Raw genomic sequence first — 23,962 nt, forward strand, 5'->3', positions numbered from 1 at the left:
CAGAAGGTTGTGTGTTTATACCTCTATCTGGCCCAGAAGGTTGTGTGTTTATACCTCTATCTGGCCCAGAAGGTTGTGTGTTTATACCTCTATCTGGTCCAGAAGGTTGTGTGTTTATACCTCTATCTGGTCCAGAAGGTTGTGTGTTTATACCTCTATCTGGCCCAGAAGGTTGTCTGTTTATACCTCTATCTGGTCCAGAAGGTTGTGTGTTTATACCTCTATCTGGCCATCCACCAAATTCACTTCAATATTCACCGCCAACATTGACCAATATCAGTCAATGCTAAACTTAACTGAGTGTCTAAACCAAAGCTTTATTTCTCTTGAGAAACTCTGGGCTACTGTACACAGACAGAGACGGGTTTTGTTGTGGTTACTGTATGATGCAACACATATTTAACAAACTAATATTTACAAAGTATTTGATCACATTTAACAACAAAGTGTCTCCTATTCAAAGTCAAAGGAATTTTACATAACTGCACTAACATAACAGAAGATGGATGTACAGTCACAGGAATATAATCCTCTGATTTATTATTGTCATGACCACAGTCAACGCCATCAAGTCACACGGTTGTGTCAGAACCGAAGGGTGTGACTGTTGTCATGGAGACCCAGGTGTTCCTCCAGGACCGAGAAGTCTACTCTACCTGGCACAAAGACACTGAGCAAGGGTTACAGCTAACTAGTCCAAAAGCTGGATAGAGGGGCTCAGTGAATGTGGTGTGGAATGTGTACATGTGGGTCAATGTGTCAGAGAAGACCGTATAGAAGGACAGAGTGCCGGCCGGCCAGTCCAGATACACTCCTATTCTGTGTCTAGAGGGGTTCCTAAAGGGGTGGACTTTTATATCTGCGCCATTATGACAAAAATGTGTTTTGTACTCCATACACCAGGACTTGTCATTGTGTCCAATGACAAAGTCATTGCAGATGCTGCCTTTTCTTTTGATTCCTTTGTACGTCACGCCGAGAACAACGTCATCAGTTGACTCCGTTTCCCAGTAATGACGCTCAGTCAGACCCTCTCTACAAAGAACCTGAAAAGCGTCATAAAATCTCTCTGGGTGATCAGGATATGGCTGTTCCTCAATCTCATATCTCACCACTCTGTTTCCTTCAGACAGAGAGAGGTGTCTGTTTGCTGTGTTTGGGTCCAGTGTGAGATCACAGGCATCTGTAGACAAGAGGTAAGAGGAGAGGATCAACTGGATTAAATCAGGAGGGTATTGTTTAAAACAATGTGTAGTATAATACTTTCTTTTGTACAATGTCAAGTATAGTGTATTCTTACATGTCTTCAGCAGCTCCAGTTTCACCCAGCACTCATCGTTGTGGTCAATACTGTGCGAGAGGCAGGAGAACAGACAGTGTGAATATATTCAAAGGTCTTACTAGAGTATCTTGCATTATTTTCATTAACTACACTTACTTGATTTTCAGTCTACAGTCTGGATCTTCCATTGTAGCAGAGAGCATCTTCACTCCTGAGTCTCCTGGGTAATTGTAGCTCAGGTCCAGCTCTCTCAGGTGGGAGGGGTTTGACGTTAGTGCTGAAGCCAGAGAATCACAGCCTTCCTCTGTGACTCTACAGAATGGCAGCCTGCAAAGAGAGGTAATGACGATCCTTGGCACATAAATCCTGCTTTTATCGCTCACAGCAGATTCAGACATGAGACCAAATTGCAAGGCTCAAGACACGCCCACTTTATGATACACCTATCTGCCTTGAGATAGAAGGTGTTTTTCAGTCTCTCGGTCCCAGCTTTGATGTTGATGCATTCAAGGTCGTTTTTATTTACATCAGATTGTCACAGAGGTAAAGCTGGTTTTATATTCGGACATTCAACAGACATTCGCCAAAAGCCATTTGAAAATGTAAAAATCAATAACTAATTCACCGTTTGTCACAGAATCATCAAACTAGACATGATTTATTCTATAAATGTCTAGTATACTTTTACAACTTTTGTTTTGTGGAGAAATTCCAGTTTTGATTTGATAGAGGGCATGTAGTCTGTCTAGAGGGCGTGTGGTCAAAGTTCTAACTAGTCTGTTATACCCTGTTAGAAGGGGCCTGGCAGAAAATTCTGCATCTTCAGTCATATGTAAGCCTGTAATCGAACCCACAAATGCTGATGCTCCAGATACTCAACTAGTCTAAAGAAGGCCAGTTTTATTGCTTCTTTAATCAGAACAACAGCTTTCAGCTGTGCTAACATAATTGCAATAGGGTTTTCTAATGATCAATTAGCCTTTTAAAATGATAAACTTGGATTAGCTAACACAACGTGCCATTGGAACACAGGAGTGATGGTTGCTGATAATGGGCCTCTGTACGCCTATGTAGATATTCCATTAAATATCAGCCGTTTCCAGCTACAATATTCATTTACAACATTAACAACATTAACAGTGTCTACACAACTACCACACATTGTACCCATTATACCTGTGTAGAAACTACGTCACCTTCATAGGTATTACCAAATCCCTTTCAATTCACATTCCTTGCAGAAATAACTACTTGCAAACCCTTTAAAACATCCAGAAAGACAGTGGTCTTAGAAGGGCATTTATAACTTTAAAATACATATTTTATGTGAATGGATGTGGATGAAAGAATTCTGCCAGTGTTTTAATGTCCTAGTTTCATATTTTTTTCTTTACCTCCAACTCTATATATCCAAGTGAGCCTATGAGGACCTTGGGGATCAGATGTACCATTATACCCATTGATCAAACGTATAACAGACAGACACTGCTCAAAAGGAGTTGTTTGTGATATCTACACTCAGTTGCCACTTTATTAGGTTCACCACCCTATTCACGAAAATAAATTGCTCCTACACACAGCAAGTCCAGTGGTCTTGGTTTGCCAGACACTAAAGCATGCAGAGAAGTATTCAGGTATTCTGTTACTGTTTGTTTGAACTTTAGAATGTGCAAAATGACAGCACAGTCTGTGATGGTCTTTCGTAACTCAGAAAAGTTCCAAAACAGTTTTTAAAAATAATTCCAACACTCAGCTTGTATTGACTGTAATAAACTCCAACTGGACATAAAAACATGAACACTTTATCTCCTTTCCCAGTTTAATCAACTGTTTGGAATTCACGCTGCTCCAGATGCATAGGGGGTTGTACCTAATAAAGTGACCACTGAATCTATAGACTTTCCAGAATGTGTTCTGGGAATACCCAGGGTATTAAACATTTGGCTGTAAGTGTTGAACAGTTGAATCTATTACCTCAGGAGATGGTACCATTCAGTTTGTCTGGGGATGACAAAGAAGGACTTCAACAAAGCCAAAATTGAAAATGATTGGAAGGGGCCTCTTTGCTGTTAAATTAGAGACGTATAAATACATAACTGTTGTGCCTTGTAACTACTTTAAAATGTGGAACTGTTGCACTAAAAATGCAAACATTGATTTGGCTTACAATTTAAAATTGTAAACATTGTACAACTTCACATAGAACAAATTGCACTTGAAATTAACATTTCTTTAAAGTTATTGCAAATAAATGCATATTTTCACTTTTTTCTGCGAAAATCACTGAATTAGTTATTGATTTCTTCATCTTTAAAGGCAATATTTGAGATTTTATGTATTTCTATCAAATCAATCGAATTTCTACTTAAAGCAAAGGTTGTAAAAGTATACTAGACATTTATAGAATAAATCATATCTAGTTTGATGATTCTGTCATAATCAGTGAAAACGTTATTCATTTATACTGCTTTAAATGGCATTTGATAGATTATGTATTTCTATCAAGTCAACTGGAATTTGTACTCAAAACAAAGGTTGTAAAAGTATGCTAGACATTTATAGAATAAATCATACCTAGTTTGATGTTTCTGTGACAAACGGTGAATTAGTTATTGATTTATACCGCTTTAAATGGCATCTTATAGATTTAATGTAATTCTATCAAATCAAAACTGAAATCTTTCCTCGAAAAAGGTTGTAAAAGTATGCTAGACATTTACAGAATTAATCATATCTAGTTTGATGATTATGTGACAAACGGTGAATTAGTTATTGATTTTTACATTTTTAAATGGCTTTTGGCGAATGTCTGTTGAATGTCTGTTGAATATCCGAATGTGTGAATATAAAGCCAACTTTACCTTGGCCGGTTTGTCAGTGTCAAAGTAGCCTGCCATTTCAATCATTTGTGCGGTATAAAAACAAACGTTTCTGCCAAAGTCTCCAGTCATGTAAAATGATGTAGAATTGCATGAAATGCGTTTATAAAAAGGCCAAAGTTTTACCCGACCATACAGCAGGGTTGAAATGTAAAGGCTATGTTCCTGCTTGAGTGGATAATGCATTCACGTTAAACGCTGCATGTCAGCGGAATCGGAAATGACCTTCACATTTCTTTCAAGGAATCTGTAATGCTTCAGTTTGACAGCTTGAATAGAGCCCTAGATGACACCAATCATGGATACGTAGCCACAAGGAATCTGTAATGCTTCAGTTTGACAGCTTGAATAGAGCCCTAGATGACACCAATCATGGATACGTAGCCACAAGGAATCTGTAATGCTTCAGTTTGACAGCTTGAATAGAGCCCTAGATGACACCAATCATGGATACGTAGCCACAAGGAATCTGTAATGCTTCAGTTTGACAGCTTGAATAGAGCCCTAGATGACACCAATCATGGATACGTAGCCACAAGGATCTGTAATGCTTCAGTTTGACAGCTTGAATAGAGCCCTAGATGACACCAATCATGGATACGTAGCCACAAGGATCTGTAATGCTTCAGTTTGACAGCTTGAATAGAGCCCTAGATGACACCAATCATGGATACGTAGCCACAAGGAATCTGTAATGCTTCAGTTTGACAGCTTGAATAGAGCCCTAGATGACACCAATCATGGATACGTAGCCACAAGGAATCTGTAATGCTTCAGTTTGACAGCTTGAATAGAGCCCTAGATGACACCAATCATGGATACGTAGCCACAAGGAATCTGTAATGCTTCAGTTTGACAGCTTGAATAGAGCCCTAGATGACACCAATCATGGATACGTAGCCACAAGGAATCTGTAATGCTTCAGTTTGACAGATTGAATAGAGCCCTAGATGACACCAATCATGGATACGTAGCCTAATGTCGCATGTCTTTGGGTAAAATCCATGGTAAAAGTTGACAGGAGATTGTGATGGGGCAGTTAAAAATTCTCTTTGGGCCGATACCTTAGAAAGAGTTGGCTGGATAGAGAGAAATTTCATGCTAATTTATTAAATTAAGCTCATATGTATATGCAAATGAGTTGTTATTTTCAAAGGTTATTATTCAATCAACATAATAACAAAACATAGAAAAGAGTAGCCTACCAACCTCAGAGTCTCCAGTTTACAGTGGGGATTCCCCAGGGCAGCAGACAGCAGCTTTACTCCTGAATCCTTCAGGTCATTGTTACTCAGGTCCAGCTCTCTCAGGTGTGAGGGGATGGTCTGAAGAGCTGACGCCAGTGCTTCACAACTTTCGTTATTGAGATTACATTGATAGAGCCTAAATGAAACATTTCAAAGAAACATATGAAGACATAAATTCCCCAGGCCCTGCCAGCCACCACCACGATTGAAACTGTTTTACTCAGCTACCTGTTTTGTTGGATTTGGCCCAAACCTTTTAGCCTGTGTCCCAGATCTCTTTTTGATCCATGCAGTTTTCTCCTATATCAGCTGTTGAACTCTGTAGCTGTCTTAAAATCAACATTGGCCTCTTAATGACATCCCTCTTAATTATTTTGACCTTGCTCCAAGGAATATGTACTTAGTGTCTTGGAATTTGGTAAAACATTCCCTGATCACTGCCTGTCCACAACATTCATGGGATGTTTTAGAAATCCTCCATAATATTTCTTTAACATTGAAAGTACAGAGTTGATTGTGGAGATCAGTGAAAATAATCCGGCTATATCCTTCAGGTAATACAAAACTGAGAACAAGAAACATACTAACCTCAATTTCTCCAGTTTACAGTGTGGACTTTTCAGTCCAGTGGAAAGCAGCTCCACTCTTAAATCGATCAGGTCACAGAGAACAATGTCCAGCTCTTTCAGATGAGAGGAATTTGAGCTGATAGCTGAGACTAGTACTTCACAGAAGTTGTCTGTTAGTGTATTTCGATTCAGCCTGTACACAAGATTTATGTCATTTTATTATAACATGCATTTTGTTTGTTATTCAAAGATCCAAACACGCTAAATCAAAATGGCTGCATTAATTTAGTAAATCAAACAACCCCTGACAAAGAAATGAATGACTTTGAATTCACAGTCCAAATGAATGTACTAACAGAAAAACTACTGACCTCAGTATCTCCAGTTTACAGTGTTGACTCCCTAGTCCAGTAGAGAGTACCTCAACTACAGAATCCTGCAGTGTGAAGTTACTCAAGCCCAGCTCTCTCAGGTAGCAGCTGAGAACTGTTTTCATAGACGAGACCAAATGATCACGTCCCTTTTTTAAGAGTCCATTCCCGCAGAGACTGCAATTGCAGAAATAATGCATTTTAAGGCAGCTTGTTTCATCAACACATTGAGGCAGATTTTTTGTTGTGAGACATGCTATTATAAATGTACGTTTAATTACATGTTACTTAACCTCTTGTGGACAGATGCATGTAACATAACTGGTATCGTAGCATCTGTCACCAGACTGATGCGACGACTAATGAGCAAGTTTGTTTCGGTGTGGCATTAGCACACGGTTTGCAGTAACATATCATCTTGGACACCCAGAACTAAAATCTTGCATAATTGCATCAGATGCTCGATTAATGCCGCATTCACGTGCTAGTCAGAACATGGAAACTATTACATTTCCGACTTGCTAACTAGTTGAACGCGGCACGCGTATAACTACAACCAGTTAGCAAGTCAAAGATATCTGAGTTTCCTTGTTGCGACTAGCATGTGAACGCGGCATAAGTCAACTTGAGGCAAATGTTTGCCTAAATGGTCATTGTAGTGACAAAGAAAATATTAACACATACAAGAAAGAAAATGTTACCTCATCATTCAACAGCGCTTGCTGACATAAAATTACTTTTTTTATTTAAAAGAAATAAACAAAATCTCTCCAATTACCTCAGTGCTTCCAGTATACAGTGTGGGCTAGACAGTCCAGTGCAGAGCACATCCACATCTGAATCCATCAAGATTGAATCTATCAGGTGCAGTTCTCTCAATGGTGAGTTTGGTAACTGGAGAGCTGAGGCCAACGTTGCACAGTACCATCTATCCAGATAAACGCCTTCAATTCTGCAGAAACAGAGGAAAATTACATTTAGCCTACATTTGAGTCATTTAGCAGACGCTCTTGTCCAGAGCAACTTACAAGAGCGATTAGGGTTAAGGGCCTTGCTTTTCACCTAGTCAACTCTGGGATTCGAACCAGCAACCTTGCGGTTACTGGCCCAACAGTCTTAACTGCTAGACTACCTGCCGCCCTAATTATTCCTGTGAGGATTTGGATCTGCACAGTTCTCCATAATTTTTGTATGCACACAGGCCCCGATTCCGACCTGAGTTAAGCGCGCTTAAATGGAATGTAATTCCCTTTTTATGTGCTTTTCTCTCTGAGTATTTTTGACCTTGAATGCTATTCACCCACTATTCAGTTGAGGTGGAGCTTGAATAAATGAAGGTGTGTCTACAAATACACCTTTACGCGCGAGGAAACGACAAATAAGGTCGAGCGAACCTGACGGTTCCAAGTGGAATTTTTTAAATGTTATTTAACTAGGCAAGTCTGTTAAGAACAAATTCTTATTTACAATGACGGCCTAGGAACAGTGGGTTAACTGCCTTGTTCAGGGGCAGAATGACAGATCTTTATCTTCTCAGCTCACAGATTCGATCCACCAACCTTTCGGTTACTGGCCCAACGCTCTAACCACCTGCCACCCCAAAAGTTCAACGTTTGAAAAAGCATCTACTTTCTTTTTTCCCATATAAATTAATTTAATTTATAAATTGTAATTTATAAATTGACAAGTGCTAGGTAAATGAGGAATCCATTTGGAGAAGGGGATTGTAAATACACAGTAATTGTTTTAGATTTTTCCTTATGATCCCTGGAGAGTGCCAAACATTGAACTTGAGGTCCCCAGAGTGCCAAACATTGAACATAAGGCCCCCAGAGTGCCAAACATTGAACTTGAGGCCCCTGGAGTGCCAAACATTGAACTTGAGGCCCCCGGAGTGCCAAACATTCAACTTGAGGCCCCCGGAGTGCCAAACATTCAACTTGAGGTCCCCGGAGTGCCAAACATTCAACTTGAGGCCCCCGGAGTGCCAAACATTCAACTTGAGGTCCCCGGAGTGCCAAACATTCAACTTGAGGCCCCCGGAGTGCCAAACATTCAACTTGAGGCCCCCGGAGTGCCAAACATTCAACTTGAGGCCCCCGGAGTGCCAAACATTCAACTTGAGGCCCCCGGAGTGCCAAACATTCAACTTGAGGCCCACGGAGTGCCAAACATTGAACATAAGGCCCCCAGAGTGCCAAACATTGAACTTCAGGCCCCCAGAGTGCCAAACATTCAGGCCAAAAAAGCATGACGCTAGAACGTCTGCACCAATAAATCCGTTCTGTGTGAAATTGCAATGTGCTTTTGGGAAATTACAACAACAAAGAAGTTACTTCAAACAACGAAACTGTTTTGTTCCCCCCAACATCATTGCAGACGCGATAGAACACGCTGCCGGACCCTCCTCTCCTCCGTTTCTTAAACAAAACAAAAACACTAATAAAGGTATTGGGGTGAACAGTGGCGCTGTGCGGATTCCAGCTTTAAAGGGGATATCCAGTAGAAATTGAGAGTTTTCAGTTGAGAAATTATATTCTAGGGTTGGAAATGATTTTTTTACTGTTAAAGTAGCCAGGGAAAGTAATTGTTCTCACTTTATGATTGAACATTCAGATTTTTCTCCGACTGTGGCGCTATTTACCTGAATTATTAGGATTTTCTTGTGATCACAACAAAACTACTTATCAATCTACATGGGTGGTAGATGAATCAGACAATATGTTTTCATGCATATAAATTCCACCTGCCTCTTTCTCCTCAGTAAATTTCAATCAGGTTAAAAAAAAGTGAATCAGGTCAGACTTGGCTGGAGAGTGTGTTGTTCAAAATGGATAAACAAAAGGTAAGACAGGGTTATGCACAAAAACACTGCAAAAAGTTTTATCTGATCAAGGTCGTGCCATATTACCGAAGATCATGGTGGGGGGGTCCCAAATGCCGACTTTATGGGGGTCCGGAGAAACTGAGCTACACCAGTGCATATGTTCCATACTAACAACAGCCATTCAAATACAGACTATACTGATTTCTCAACAGCATGCTTATTGCAGTTCGGGTAAAAGAGGTAATGTAAACAATAACAATTCAGTATATTCATTGTTATTTGGTATGTGTGAATTTGACGATCTTTCTTACATTGCCTTTCTGCAGTTCCTCACAGCTGGAAGAAGTCTGAAAAAACCCTTTCGGGAGGTTTTATATTTCTTCAGGACAAACTCATCCAACACCTTTTCTGACATCAGAAGTACATAGGCCAGAACTGAGCAATGAGCAGGTGAGAGCTCTCTGTCTGCTTCCTTTTCTGATAGATATCTCTGAATGTCTTCCAGTAGGGAATGGTCTTTAACTTCTTCAGTCAAAGAGAAGAGATTGAGGCACCTCTCAGGGGACACATCAATTAGATCCATCTTCTTAAGTATTATCTTCATTTCTTTAACAATCTCTGAACTGTTCTCTGTCTTTGGCAGCAGGCCTTGTAGGAGACACTGAACGGATTCCATAGAGATTCCAAGAAGGAAGCGTAGGAACATGTCCATCTCTCCATTCTCTCTGGACACAGAATTGTACATGGTAATCTCCATCAACTCATCCAAGGGAAGGTCTACAGGCTCCTTCTCCAATATAGCTTTGAGATATGGTTCTGAACCTTCCATCAGGAAAGACTTGAGGCTCGATGACGTCTTGAGGCTCTTGGTTGTGAAACAGTGGAAAACAAAGAGGGCAGCAACAAACTCCTGAATGGTCAGATGCATGAAGCAGTACACCTTCTTTTTGTACAGCTTCTCTTCTTTAAAGATTTCTGTGCACAATGCAGAGTAGACTGCAACTTCACTGATGTCAATGCCATATTCATTCAGGTCTTCCTCATAGAACATGAGATTGCGTTTCTCCAGATGTTCAAACGCTAGCTTTCCCAGTTTCAGAAGGAAGTCTTTATTTGATTCCCAGATCTTCTGTTTATCTCTCTCATGCCCAGCATCCTTTTGTGCCAGCTGTATTTGAATGAGCAGAAAGTGAGTGTACATCTCAGTCAGAGTTGTAGGGATTTCTCCATTCACATTTTCTCTCAACAGTTCCTCAAGAACCTTAGCGGAGATCCAACAGAAGACTGGTATGTGGCACATGATTTTGAAGGTTCTTGATGCTGTAATGTGTGCAATGATTCTTCTGGCCACTTCCCCATTCTTGACCCTCTTCTTGAAGTACTCCTCTTTCTGTCGCTCATCGAACCCTCGTACTTCTGTCACCAGGTTGATGTATCTATGGGGAATCAGATTGGCTGCTGCAGGTCTAGAAGTTATCCAGATCAGAGCTTTGGGAAGCAGCTTCTCCTCGATGAGGTTTGTCACCAATACATCTACATTGTTACCTGTCTTTGTAATATCAGTCACCCTCTTGGTATTGAATTTTAGTGGATGTCGCTTTTCATCCAGACCATCAAAGATGAACAGAACTTTGCTCGTAGCATATATCTTTGCGTTTTCTATCTCTGTAAGTTCAGGGTGGAAGTCATTTATAAGTCCATGAAGACTTAACTCATCATCTTTGATCGAATGCAGCTCTCTGAAAGGGAGGACAAAGATGAAATCCAAATCCTGATTGGCTTTTCCTTCGGCCCAGTCAAGGACAAACTTTTGCACGGAGACTGTTTTTCCAATGCCAGCAATGCCTTTTGTCAGCACAGTTTTGATGGGTCTCTTCTCTTCTCTCTCTTGTCCAGCTAAGTGTTTGAATATGTCATTGCAGTTGATTGGAGTGTATGACGATGTTTCTCTCCTGGATGTATATTCAATCTGCCAAACCTCATGTTCTTTATTAACTCCTTCATTCTCTCCCAGTGTGATATAGAGCTGTGTGTAGATGCTGTTCAGGGAAGTTTCTTCCTCTGCAGTGCCTTCAAACACAAAGTTAAACTTCTTCTTCAGACTGGCTTTATGTTCCTCTTTAACTCTCTGTATGAGTTCTGTAAGGACAGAGTCAGAATAAAACAGCTTAGTTAGAGCATAAGATGAAGAAGTCTTATCCACCTGTCACTCATATGGATGAGACTGTCTACTAATAAACCACTATAAGGTCTAGTGAGGTGCTGTGGGGTTTTCATGAGACTGTCTACTAATAAACCACTATAAGGTCTAGTGAGGTGCTGTGGGGTTTTCATGAGACTGTCTACTAATAAACCACTATAAGGTCTAGTGAGGTGCTGTGGGGTTTTCAGTTTTTTTCTTAATTTGTCACTAGTCAACTAATTCTTCACCATTTCTCATCCTACTCCTTTATCAGTAGTCATCTTCAACTCATTCCATTCCTCATCCTACTCCTTTATCAGTAGTCATCTTCAACTCATTCCATTCCTCCTCCTACTCCTTTATCAGTAGTCATCTTCAACTCATTCCATTCCTCCTCCTACTCCTTTATCAGTAGTCATCTTCAACTCATTCCATTCCTCCTCCTACTCCTTTATCAGTAGTCATCTTCAACTCATTCCATTCCTCCTCCTACTCCTTTATCAGTAGTCATCTTCAACTCATTTCATTCCTCATCCTACTCCTTTATCTGTAGTCATCTTCAACTCATTCCATTCCTCATCCTACTCCTTTATCAGTAGTCATCTTCAACTCATTCCATTCCTCATCCTACTCCTTTATCAGTAGTCATCTTCAACTCATTCCATTCCTCCTCCTACTCCTTTATCAGTAGTCATCTTCAACTCATTCCATTCCTCATCCTACTCCTTTATCAGTAGTCATCTTCAACTCATTCCATTCCTCCTCCTACTCCTTTATCAGTAGTCATCTTCAACTCATTCCATTCCTCCTCCTACTCCTTTATCAGTAGTCATCTTCAACTCATTTCATTCCTCCTCCTACTCCTTTATCAGTAGTCATCTTCAACTCATTTCATTCCTCATCCTACTCCTTTATCAGTAGTCATCTTCAACTCATTCCATTTCTCATCCTACTCCTTTATCAGTAGTCATCTTCAACTCATTTCATTCCTCATCCTACTCCTTTTGAGTCCACACTTACTTATACTGTATCTATGGTAACATCTCCGATGAATACCCTCCTCATAATGCATTATATGTGCATGCATTTGCATAATACGCAATGCAATATAACCTATTAGCTCCTATGTCATGCATCATAATAATGCATATGTGCTTATAATTAATTATGTATTTTGTCTTCTTTGTCTTTATCTTCATATTGTGGTGGTAGTGGATGGCAGTGTGTGTTCCTCGACACGCTCTGAGTCTCTCTGCACACTGGGGACAGGTAGAATAGATCACCATGCAACTCACTGCGGAAAGAGAGAGATGGTTCAACCACAAAACTTTTATTTTAAACACACACACACACACTCTAAAGTAAAACGTTCGACACCTTACCTTTTTTGTGTGTCACTGCATTGTGCAACCTGGGAGGAGTCATCTAGAATTAGAAAAAAAAGGAAAATATATGATATTCTCCTACAGTTCTGAAGGTGACTTGATTGAATACAGTATGAATTTAATGTGCCGGTGGATACTTTTTCCTCACAGCTATGTATAGAAAGTGGAAGAGTTTTGTTTTACCGTTGTTCTGAATGACGTTCTGAGTGATGTTCTGAGTGATGTTGATGCTACCTCCTACTTCATTATTGCTGATCACTGGGGCACATAGATTGCTTCCACCCTCAGCTGTGAGGGAAAACTGGGGATCGTATGCTGGGGAGAACGGGGATTGTAGGCTAGGAAGACTAGGAGAGACAAAGAGAGAAATAGAGGTAAAACTGGCCCCTGTGTCCTCACCCTTGTATTACAACACAAAGCAAAACCGACAAATAATTTCAGGGAAATTGGTCTCACCTTTGTCGACAGGGCGTTTCTCCACCAATGAGACTGTTGCCCTCTGCTATCCTCCCTTCAGTGTACCCCTTTTTTCTTCTCCAAGACAAACTTTTATTTTTGGAGAAAGCGGTTGTGTCCCTATGGTCTCTCCTCCCTTTGGAGCAATTGCTCCCCATCTCTTTCTCTCAAGTCTCAATCTATGGAACATGAGTGAACTCATGAAAACATACGGTTGTATTCTTCAGAATTCCTAATATCTAAAACGCCAAATATGTTGTAAACCATACCAAATTAAAGACAATAGCTGTTACCTAGAAAACAGTTACAAATATATTTTAGTCTTATGTATTTCAAATCCTTTCGAGTTTGATAAATTGTGGAGAACACTTAACTTTCTGTTCCACCATATCAGTAGCATCTGATTTAAAGGGGAATGGAAACAGTTTAGGAAGTAAATCTAAGCACTAAACGTGTTCATTTAACATAAAAACATCTCTATTTTTTGTATTTTGATCGCCAACAAGGTTTATTTGAGCTATGGTCAGCGCCATTTTAAATTACCATAGCAAATTGTCTGTGGTATTGAGCTTTCGCGCGGAGAGTGAATTGAAGAGAGTGAGATTAGGTGCGGACAACGAAGATGGCAACAACAGGTAATAATTCAAACATGAACTGTATAGCGCCAGGCTGTATGAATTGGCTCCAAAAGAATCCCTTGGTAAGCTACCATCGAAGTGGCTCCATGTCCCGAAGAGGAAGGACGCTCGAGCCAGTAGGATGTGCAGACAGCACTTTGCGGAGGCAGACTTCGCGATGAAGGGCACCTTCGATGCGACAATTGGGAGTTTCCGAATGGAAAGGAGTCATAGGCCTATGTTGAAGCCCTCTGCTTGCGCCTCCATTTGACATTAAGAGGGTTATGGTGTAGGGGTTACCGACCAACCATCATCAGCATCGCTGACTTTGGAGTCAAGCAAAAGCAACTAAACAGAGGCGGCGACACGAGTCAATGCAATGCCAGGAGCCTGAGGTAATGTTAACCGGTCATGACTGTTGTTGACTATGCTGACGTTAGATACCGGACAACTTTGTTGCAACTCTAGTTGAAGGTAACTAGCTAATTGCATCTTAAGTGTTTTGTGTAACACCCCCAAGCAAGTCACGTTAGCAAGCAACTCAACTGCAACTAAAGTTGCAACAGTTTCTGTGTACCCGTGTTCAAATCAAATCAAATGTATTTATATAGCCCTTCTTACATCTGCTGATATATCAAAGTGCTGTACAGAAACCCAGCCTAAAACCCCAAACAGCAAGCAATGCAGGTGTAGAAGCACAGTGGCTAGGAAAACCTCCCTAGAAAGGCCAAAACCTAGGAAGAAACCTAGAGAGAAACCAGGCTATGAGGGGTGGCCAGTCCTCTTCTGGCTGTGCCGGATGGAGATTATAACAGAACATGGCCAAGATGTTCAAATGTTCATAAATGACCAGCATGGTCAAATAATAATAATCACAGTAGTTGTCGAGGGTAAAACAAGTCAGCACCTCAAGAGTAAATGTCAGTTGGCTTTTCATAGCCGATCATTGAGAGTATCTCTACCGCTCTTGCTGTCTCTAGAGAGTTGAAAACAGCAGGTCTGGGACAGGTAGCATGTTCGGTGAACAGGTCAGGGTTCCATAGCCGCAGGCAGAGCAGTTGAAACTAGAACAGCAGCAAGGCCAGGTGGACTGGGGACAGCAAGGAGTCATCATGCCAGGTAGTCCTGAGGCATAGTCCTAGGGCTCAGGTCCTCCGAGCGAGAGAAAGAAAGAAAGAGAGAAAGAGAGAATTAGAGAGCACACAGGACACCGGATAAGACAGGAGAAATACTCCAGATATAACAGACTGACCCTAGCCCCCCCGATAAATAAACTACTGCAGCATAAATACTGGAGGCTGAGACAGGAGGGGTCAGGAGACACTGTGGCCCCATCCGATGATACCCCCGGACAGGGCCAAACAGGCAGGATATAACCCCACCCACTTTGCCAAAGCACAGCCCCCACACCACTAGAGGGATATTTTCAACCACCAACTTACCATCCTGAGACAAGGCCGAGTATAGCCCACAAAGATCTCCACCACGGCACAACCCAAGGGGGGGCGCCAACCCAGACAGGAAGACCACGTCAGCGACTTAACCCACTCAAGTGACGCACCCCTCCTAGGGATGGCATGGAAGAGCACCAGTAAGCCAGTGACTCAGCCCCTGTAATAGGGTTAGAGGCAGAGAATCCCAGTGGAGAGAGGGGAACCGGCCAGGCAGAGACAGCAAGGGCGGTTCGTTGCTCCAGAGCCTTTCTGTTCACCTTCACACTCCTGGGCCAGACTACACTCAATCATATGACCTACTGAAGAGATGAGTCTTCAGTAAAGACTTAAAAGGTTGAGATCGAGTCTGCGTCTCTCACATGGGTAGGCAGACCATTTCATAAAAATAGAGCTCTATAGGAGAAAGCCCTGCCTCCAGCTGTTTGCTTAGAAATTCTAGGGACAATTAGGAGGCCTGCGTCTTATGACCGTAGTGTACGTGTAGGTGTGTACGCCAGGACCATATCGGAAAGATAGGTAGGAGCAAGCCCATGTAATGCTTTGTAGGTTAGCAGTAAAACCTTGAAATCAGCCCTTGCCTTAACAGGAACCAGTGTAGGGAGGCTAGCACTGGAGTAATATGATCAAATTGTTTGGTTCTAGTCAGGATTCTAGCAGCCGTATTTAGCACTAACTGAAGTTTGTTTAGTGCTTTATCCGGGTAGCTGGAAAGTAGAGCATTGCAGTAGTCTAACCTAGAAGTAACAAAAGCATGGATTAATTTTTCTGCATCATTTTTGGACAGAAAGTTTCTGATTTTTGCAATGTTAGGTAGATGGAAAAAAGCTGTCCTTGAAACAGTCTTGATATGTTTCAAAAGAGAGATCAGGGTCCAGAGTAACACCGAGGTCCTTCACAGTTTTATTTGAGACGACTGTACAACCATCAAGATTAATTGTCAGATTCAACAGAATATCTCTTTGTTTCTTGGGACCTAGAACAAGCATCTCTGTTTTGTCCGAGTTTAAAAGTAGAAAGTTTGCAGCCATCCACTTCCTTATGTCTGAAACACAGGCTTCTAGCGAGGGCAATTTTGGGGCTTCACCATGTTTCATTGAAATGTACAGCTGTGTGTCATCCGCATAGCAGTACATCCCCAAGAGGTAAAATATATAGTGAAAACAATAGTGGTCCTAAAACGGAACCTTGAGGAACACCAGAATGTACAGTTGATTTGTCAGAGGACAAACCATTCACAGAGACAAATTGATATCTTTCCGACAGATAAGACCTAAACCAGGCCAGAACTCGTCCGTGTAGACCAATTTGGGTTTCCAATCTCTCCAAAAGAATGTGGTGATCGATGGTATCAAAAGCAGCACTAAGGTCTAGGAGCACGAGGACAGATGCAGAGCCTCGGTCTGACACCATTAAAAGGTTATTTACCACCTTCACATAAAAACCAGACTGAAGCATTTCGTATAGATTGATTGTCTTCAGGCAAGGCAGTGAGTTGCTGCGCAACAGCTTTTTCTAAAATTTTAGAGAGAAATGGAAGATTCGATATAGGCCGATAGTTTTTTATAAGGTTTGGCTTTTTCAAGAGAGGCTTTATTACTGCCAGTTTCAGTGAGTTTGGTATACATCCGGTGGATAGAGAGCCGTTTATTATGTTCAACATATGAGGGCCAAGCACAGGAAGCAGCTCTTTCAGTAGTTTAGTTGGAATAGGGTCCAGTATGCAGCTTGAAGGTTTAAAGGCCATGATTATTTTAATCATTGTGTCAAGAGATATAGTACTAAAACACTTGAGTGTCTCCCTTGATCCTAGGTCCTGGCAGAGTTGTGCAGACTCAGGACAACTGAGCTATGGAGGAATACGCAGATTTAAAGAGGAGTCTGTAATTTGCTTTCTAATGATCATGATCTTTTCCTCAAAGAAGTTCATGAATTTATTACTGCTGAAGTGAAAGCCATCCTCTCTTGGGGAATGCTGCTTTTTAGTTAGCTTTGCGACAGTATCAAAAATAAATTTCGGATTGTTCTTATTTTCCTCAATTAAGTTGGAAAAATAGGATGATCGAGCAGCAGTGAGGGCTCTTTGATACTGCCCGGTACTGTTTTTCCAAGCTAGTCGGAAGACTTCCAGTTTGGTGTGGCGCCATTTCTGTTCCAATTTTCTGGAAGCTTGCTTCAGAGCTCGTGTATTTTTTGTATACCAGGGAGCTAGTTTCTTATGACAAATGTTTTTAGTTTTTAGGGGTGCAACTGCATCTAGGGTATTGTGCAAGGTTAACTTGAGTTCCTCAGTTAGGTGGTTAACTGATTTTTGTCCTCTGACATCCTTGGGTAGGCAGAGGGAGTCTAGAAGGGCATCAAGGAATCTTTGGGTTGTCTGAGAATTTATAGCATGACTTTTGATGCTCCTTAGTTGGAGTCTGAGCAGATTATTTGTTGCGATGGTCCGATAGTCCAGGGTTATGAGGAAAAACATTAAGATCCACAACATTTATTCCATGGGACAAAACTAGGTCCAGAGTATGACTGTGGCAGTGAGTAGGTCCAGAGACATGTTGGACAAAACCCACTGAGTCGATGATAGCTCCGAAAGCCTTTTGGAGTGGGCCTGTGGTCTTTTCCATGTGAATATGAAAGTCACCAAAAATTAGAATATTATCTGCTATGACTACAAGGTCCGATAGGAATTCAGGGAACTCAGTGAGGAACGCTGTATATGGCCCAGGAGGCCTGTAAACAGTAGCTATAAAAAGTGATTGGGTTGGCTGCATAGATTTCATGACTAGAAGCTCAAAAGATGAAAACGTTGGGGTAAATTGAAATTTGCTATCGTAAATGTTAGCAACACCTCCACCTTCGCGGGATGCACGGGGGATATGGTCACTAGTGTAACCAGGAGGTGAGGCCTCATTTAAAACAGTAAATTCATCAGGCTTAAGCCATGTTTCAGTCAGGCCAATCACATCAAGATTATGATCAGTGATTAGTTCATTGACTATAACTGCCTTTGAAGTGAGGGATCTAACATTAAGTAGCCCTGTTTTGAGATGTGAGGTATCACGATCTCTTTCAATAATGGCAGGGATGGAGGTCTTTATTTTAGTGAGATTGCTAAGGCGAACACCGCCATGTTTAGTTTTGCCCAACCTAGGTCGAGGCAGACACGGTCTCAATGGGGATAGCTGAGCTGACTACACTGACTGTGCTAGTGGCAGACTCCACTAAGCTGGCAGGCTGGCTAACAGCCTGCTGCCTGGCCTGCACCCTATTTCATTGTGGAGCTAGAGGAGTTAGAGCCCTATCTATGTTCGTAGATAAGATGAGAGCACCCCTCCAGCTAGGATGGAGTCCGTCACTCCTCAACAGGCCAGGCCAGTACAGCGACTGTTTGTGGGTGAGTCCCAGAAAGAGGGCCAATTATCTACAAATTCTATCTTTTGGGAGGGGCAGAAAACTGTTTTCAACCAGCGATTGAGTTGTGAGACTCTGCTGTAGAGCTCATCACTCCCCCTAACTGGGAGGGGGTCAGAGACAATGAATCGATGCCGACACATCTTTCTAGCTGATTTACACGCTGAAGCTATGTTGCGCTTGGTGACCTCTGACTGTTTCATCCTAACATCGTTGGTGCCGACGTGGATAACAATATCTCTATACTCTCTACACTCGCCAGTTTTAGCTTTAGCCAGCACCATCTTCAGATTAGCCTTATCGTCGGTAGCCCTGCCCCCTGGTAAACAGTGTATGATCGCTGGATGATTCGTTTTAAGTCTAATACTGCGGGTAATGGAGTCGCCAATGACTAGGGTTTTCAATTTGTCAGAGCTAATGGTGAGAGGCTTCGGCGTCTCAGACCCCGTAACGGGAGGAGTAGAGACCAGAGAAGGCTTTGCCTCTGTCTCCGACTCGCTGCTTAATGGGGAGTACCGGTTGAAAGTTTCTGTCGGCTGAATAAGCGACACCGGTTGAGCATTCCTACAGCGTTTCCCTCCAGAAGCCATGAGAAAGTTGTCCGGCTGCGGGGACCGTGCGAGGGGATTTATACTAACGTTACTATCTGTACTTACTGGTGGCACAGACGCTGTTTCATCCTTTCCTACACTGAAATTACCCTTGCCTAACGATTGCGTCTGAAGCTGGGCTTGCAGCACAGCTACCCTCGCTGTAAGGCGATCGTTCTCCTGTATATTATGAGTACAACGACTGCAATTAGAAGGCATCATGTTAATGTTACTACTTCGCTTCGGCTGTTGGAAGTCCTGACGAACCACGTCCAGATAAAACGTCCGGAGTGAAAAAGTTGAATGAAAAAAAGTTGAGTGAGGGAAAAACAAAAAATATAAACGGTAATTAAAAAGTAAAAACCGTAAAGTTGTCAGGTAGCAAAGTAAGGTTGGCAACAAAACGCACAGTAGCACGTAAAACAAGTCTGCAAGTTGTGACCGGAAATGACAAGCAATCACTTGCAAAAAAATCTAGTCAAACACTTATTAGGTATTAGGTTATTAGGTAACGTTAGTTAGCTAGCTTCCACCTCAGTTAAGTAACGTTACTGTAATACATTTTTGTTGACAGACTAGACTGAAGTTGACATGTTTAATGTTTGCTGAAAAATAAATGTCCCTGGTATTTGCCGTGTGTGTGTGTGTGTGTGTGGGTTGACAAAGCATACAAGACAGGTAGCTTGTTGATACCAACTGATATTAGGGTTCAGTTGTCTTAACAAAACGTTTGTTTGTTTACAGGATGACATCTTCATACCTGAAAATGTTTTCATCCTGGAGGAGACTGGGTAGGAGCCATGTTATTTCTAAGGCTATTGTTAATTTCAAGTATATGCAGTGATTCTTGAATATACCTATAGCCTAATAGATGCCTTAATTGTTATCTACCAACAGGAAAGAACGGTTAGTACAGCATGCCAAACTGACCCCTGGGTGCCAGAGTGTTCCTGTGCTGCAGTGGACAAGAGGTCCACAGGGACCATCACTAAAGAACTCGGGGCCCAGCTAGATTGCGCTAACGACCATCAGTATACAACCGAGTCCTGTATACTGATACTGAGTCCCCTATACGCCACAGATGGAGCTGATGGAGAGAGAGATCAGTGAAGACCATAACTCGCTGTATGAACCTGAGAGCACAGAATCACAATTATCACAGTGCGAGCCAAGATATACTATCAATCACTTTGGGGGAGCGGGCTGGTGTTCTGAAAATGGAGGAGGAACAGGCCATTCAACAGCGAATTCAAAGATACACCCATCCATAAAGGGAATCGGAGTGGAATTGTTTTCCACAGATTTGTTTTACCCGTTTCAATGGATGTGCTACCTTGTCCCGGTCCTACTGTTTCGACTCTCTCTCTCTCAACCTATGAATGCTCAGCCATGAAAAGCCAACTGACATTTGCTCCTGAGGTGAACTGTTGCACCCTCTATAACCACTGTGGTTATTATTTTTGATGTAAAAAGGGCTTTTGTAAAATACATTTGATTGGTTGTTTGCTGTGCTGGATGCTGTGTATTCACTGTCTGAGTGATGGGACATGTATAGTATCTGTAACATATTTTGGTGTGTATTTAATCTGCATCTTCATTTAAAAGTTAGTCTGATAGCGAAACTAAATCACATAATGAGCACGCCAGATTATTGGTTAGAATGAGATTTCATGAATCATGATGCTGTCTGCGATTCCAACGCCGGTCGTCTAATCTAAAGGCAAATGTGTTACCATAGCGCCAAACAGCGCTGATGGTAAACATCTTTATAGGATACTGATTATATATATTGAGACTGATTATATATATTGAGCACCTACCCACTACAGATATTCACCTTAAACAATTTATAATCAAGCAGAATTTCACCAATTATTTAACTGGCATATTGGCTGCTGACTGGTCGAGTAACCTCTTCTGCCAGGAAGTCCTTCATAAGGATTTGTGACAATAAATACATCGCCAGACAGACTGACAGGAACCTCTGACTGGATGTAATACAGCCACCATCCGCTGGGATTTTGTGCTGTATCGCCACCATCTCTCTACAACACACACACTCCTACTCTATCTGGCAGCATCCCCACTCACACCTGTTAGTTTTGCTACGCAGATCCTCCGGCTGAGGTGTTTCAGGCGGCATATTTGTGTTGTTATTGCTATGAAAATGAACTCTGATCTCGGGCAAACGGTCGGCTCAAACATGAACGACTTCAGTAGGTTTATTGGCTCCCTAACTAACATTATTTCATTCTCCGTAATAAACTCATTCTCAGACTCGGAGCTACTTGGTAAATTCAGCCATTTTTGGGAGTTCCAAAATCTTCTCTCCTGCCGGTGACGCAACAATGCCAATATGGCGATTTACAGTTAGCTGGCGTTCTAAATCCTAGTGTTTCCATTCCTCTTTAAGGTGAAACTAAATATTCGGTTCAACAAAGATTTACTTCAGAAGTTACTCCAAAACAAATCGAACATATTGTAATTATTGAAAGAAGATCCTTACCTTTCTGGTAATAGAAATTTACTGCGGTGTGAATGTCATGTTATTGTGTGTGCGTGTGAGAGAGAGAAAGAAAGACAGAGAGCGAGCGAGAATGAAAGAGAAAGAGAACTATCTTGGCAGGTTGTTATCTTAGACTCAGGGCACAGTAGGACTGTCAGCAAACAATCTCTACAAAGATAAGCGCCGTTCTCAAAAAGTCCCCAACAGTAGAGTTCCAGATGGTCCATTGTTTGGCTAGTGCACTTTATATTCTATTAGATGTCTTTGAAGTGTGCACATACTATTTCTCTGGGTAGAAAACACTGATCCTCTTCCAACAATCACTGTTTTTCTAAGTGTACAACATACATTTTCTCAGTATACCCCTAAATAAGTGTTAATTCCTGTTGCAACAACAGACCTACTCTCCTCTTCTTTCCCCAAAAGCTCTCTTACATAAGCAGTATTCATATTTCCTCTAACTCAACGTCTAATTAACATTTCAAATATCTAGTCAAATTATAGTTTTATCACATTTTCCAACAGCACGCACTCACTCGCACACTAAAATAAAAAATAAATAAATATTTAGGGCAGGATAATTTCTCAGTGTGGAATATGAATAAACAGTTATCTTTTCGATTATGAGTTTTGGCATTATTTTTCCATGAGGGCGGAGTTTAGAGAGGCGTAGACAATGAGTCCATTGGTCCACTAGTTTTGGAGGGACGGTTCGTCTTAACACAATCAATGAACATGATAGACATGCTTTTAAGATCAATTGGATAAAACAATTCCTACGAAAACCCACTTCTATGTGGAATTTTATTCCTCATCATGTCTTCTCTACTTTTGGTGGCCTTAACTTCATGTTGGTTTGCAATTATAATATTGACAAAGTTCCAGTGAAACTTTCTGCTTTTCATCGGCAGGTTTTCTTGTCATGGTCCTTAATTTATAAGCATACATTTTCTCCACAGAGATATTATATATGGAATAATCGGGATATATTGTATAAAAATACTTGTTTGTTTTTAGAATATTGGTTCCGAAATAATATCCTATTGGTGAGCCAACTGGTAAATAATATCCTATGAGCCAACTGGTAAATAATATCCTATTGGTGAGCCAACTGGTAAATAATATCCTATGAGCCAACTGGTAAATAATATCCTATTGGGTAGCCAACTGGTAAATAATATCCTATTGGTGAGCCAACTGGTAAATAATATCCTATGAGCCAACTGGTAAATAATATCCTATTGGTGAGCCAACTGGTAAATAATATCCTATTGGTGAGCCAACTGGTAAATAATATCCTATTGGTGAGCCAACTGGTAAATAATATCCTATTGGGGAGCCAACTGGTAAATAATATCCTATTGGGGAGCCAACTGGTAAATAATATCCTATTGGTGAGCGAACTGGTAAATAATATCCTATTGGTGAGCCAACTGGTAAATAATATCCTATTGGTGAGCCAACTGGTAAATAATATCCTATTGGAGAGCCAACTGGTAAATAATATCCTATTGGAGAGCCAACTGGTAAATAATATCCTATTGGAGAGCCAACTGGTAAATAATATCCTATTGGTGAGCCAACTGGTAAATAATATCCTATTGGTGAGCCAACTGGTAAATAATATCCTATTGGTGAGCCAACTGGTAAATAATATCCTATTGGTGAGCCAACTGGTAAATAATATCCTATTGGTGAGCCAACTGGTAAATGCAGAGGGTCCTTTACTCAGTTATAAGGAATTCTTATCACTTTACAAGGTCCCTGTAACACCTAAAGATTTTGCCATTGTTTTAGATGCCATTACCTCAGGTGTTGCTTTATTATTCAGACATCGAAAGGGTTAGGGTTAAGTAGCGTAACCAAAAGGTAGTACATGCAGGCAAAATGTATTCAATAGGATTGGTTGCTGGGAAAGTTTAACCGAAAATGATTTTTGCATTAGTTTTCAAATATTTGTACAAATAATTTGTCATATAGTTTTGCTTTCGCTTTAAAATTATTTGCTTGTGAGTTTTTGGGTTTTGCTTTTGATGTCTTATTTTTGCTTACAATTCTATACATTTTGCTTTCAATTGTTTGGTTTTTGATTTCAACATCCATTACTTCACCAATCCTCGAAAATATGTTACATTCACAACTTTATTTTTCATGTTCACAATTTATTTTGAATTCAATACCTATGGCGT

General features: G+C 41.1%; 1 protein-coding gene and 1 long non-coding RNA gene across 2 annotated transcripts; one reads left to right on the forward strand and one right to left on the reverse strand.

Moving 5' to 3' along the window:
* Window positions 1-297: 297 nt before the first annotated feature.
* On the reverse strand, window positions 298-21,849 carry LOC115171849 (NACHT, LRR and PYD domains-containing protein 12-like). The gene is made up of 12 exons (XM_029729027.1): window positions 21,774-21,849; window positions 13,199-13,377; window positions 12,926-13,089; window positions 12,741-12,782; window positions 9,487-11,314; window positions 7,127-7,300; window positions 6,349-6,525; window positions 5,997-6,170; window positions 5,371-5,544; window positions 1,439-1,609; window positions 1,301-1,350; window positions 298-1,183 (listed from the first exon to the last, which is right to left on the reverse strand). The coding sequence occupies exons 2-12, from the start codon at window positions 13,354-13,356 to the stop codon at window positions 648-650; spliced, it is 3,648 nt and encodes a 1,215-aa protein (XP_029584887.1). The 5' UTR covers window positions 13,357-13,377; window positions 21,774-21,849; the 3' UTR covers window positions 298-647.
* On the forward strand, window positions 10,612-20,633 carry LOC115171869 (uncharacterized). The gene is made up of 3 exons (XR_003871269.1): window positions 10,612-10,691; window positions 20,012-20,058; window positions 20,165-20,633. It is a non-coding gene; the product is annotated as an uncharacterized LOC115171869 (long non-coding RNA).
* Window positions 21,850-23,962: the final 2,113 nt, after the last annotated feature.

Source organism: Salmo trutta, chromosome 32, assembly GCF_901001165.1.
Source record: "Salmo trutta chromosome 32, fSalTru1.1, whole genome shotgun sequence".
NCBI classification, from domain to species: domain Eukaryota; kingdom Metazoa; phylum Chordata; class Actinopteri; order Salmoniformes; family Salmonidae; genus Salmo; species Salmo trutta.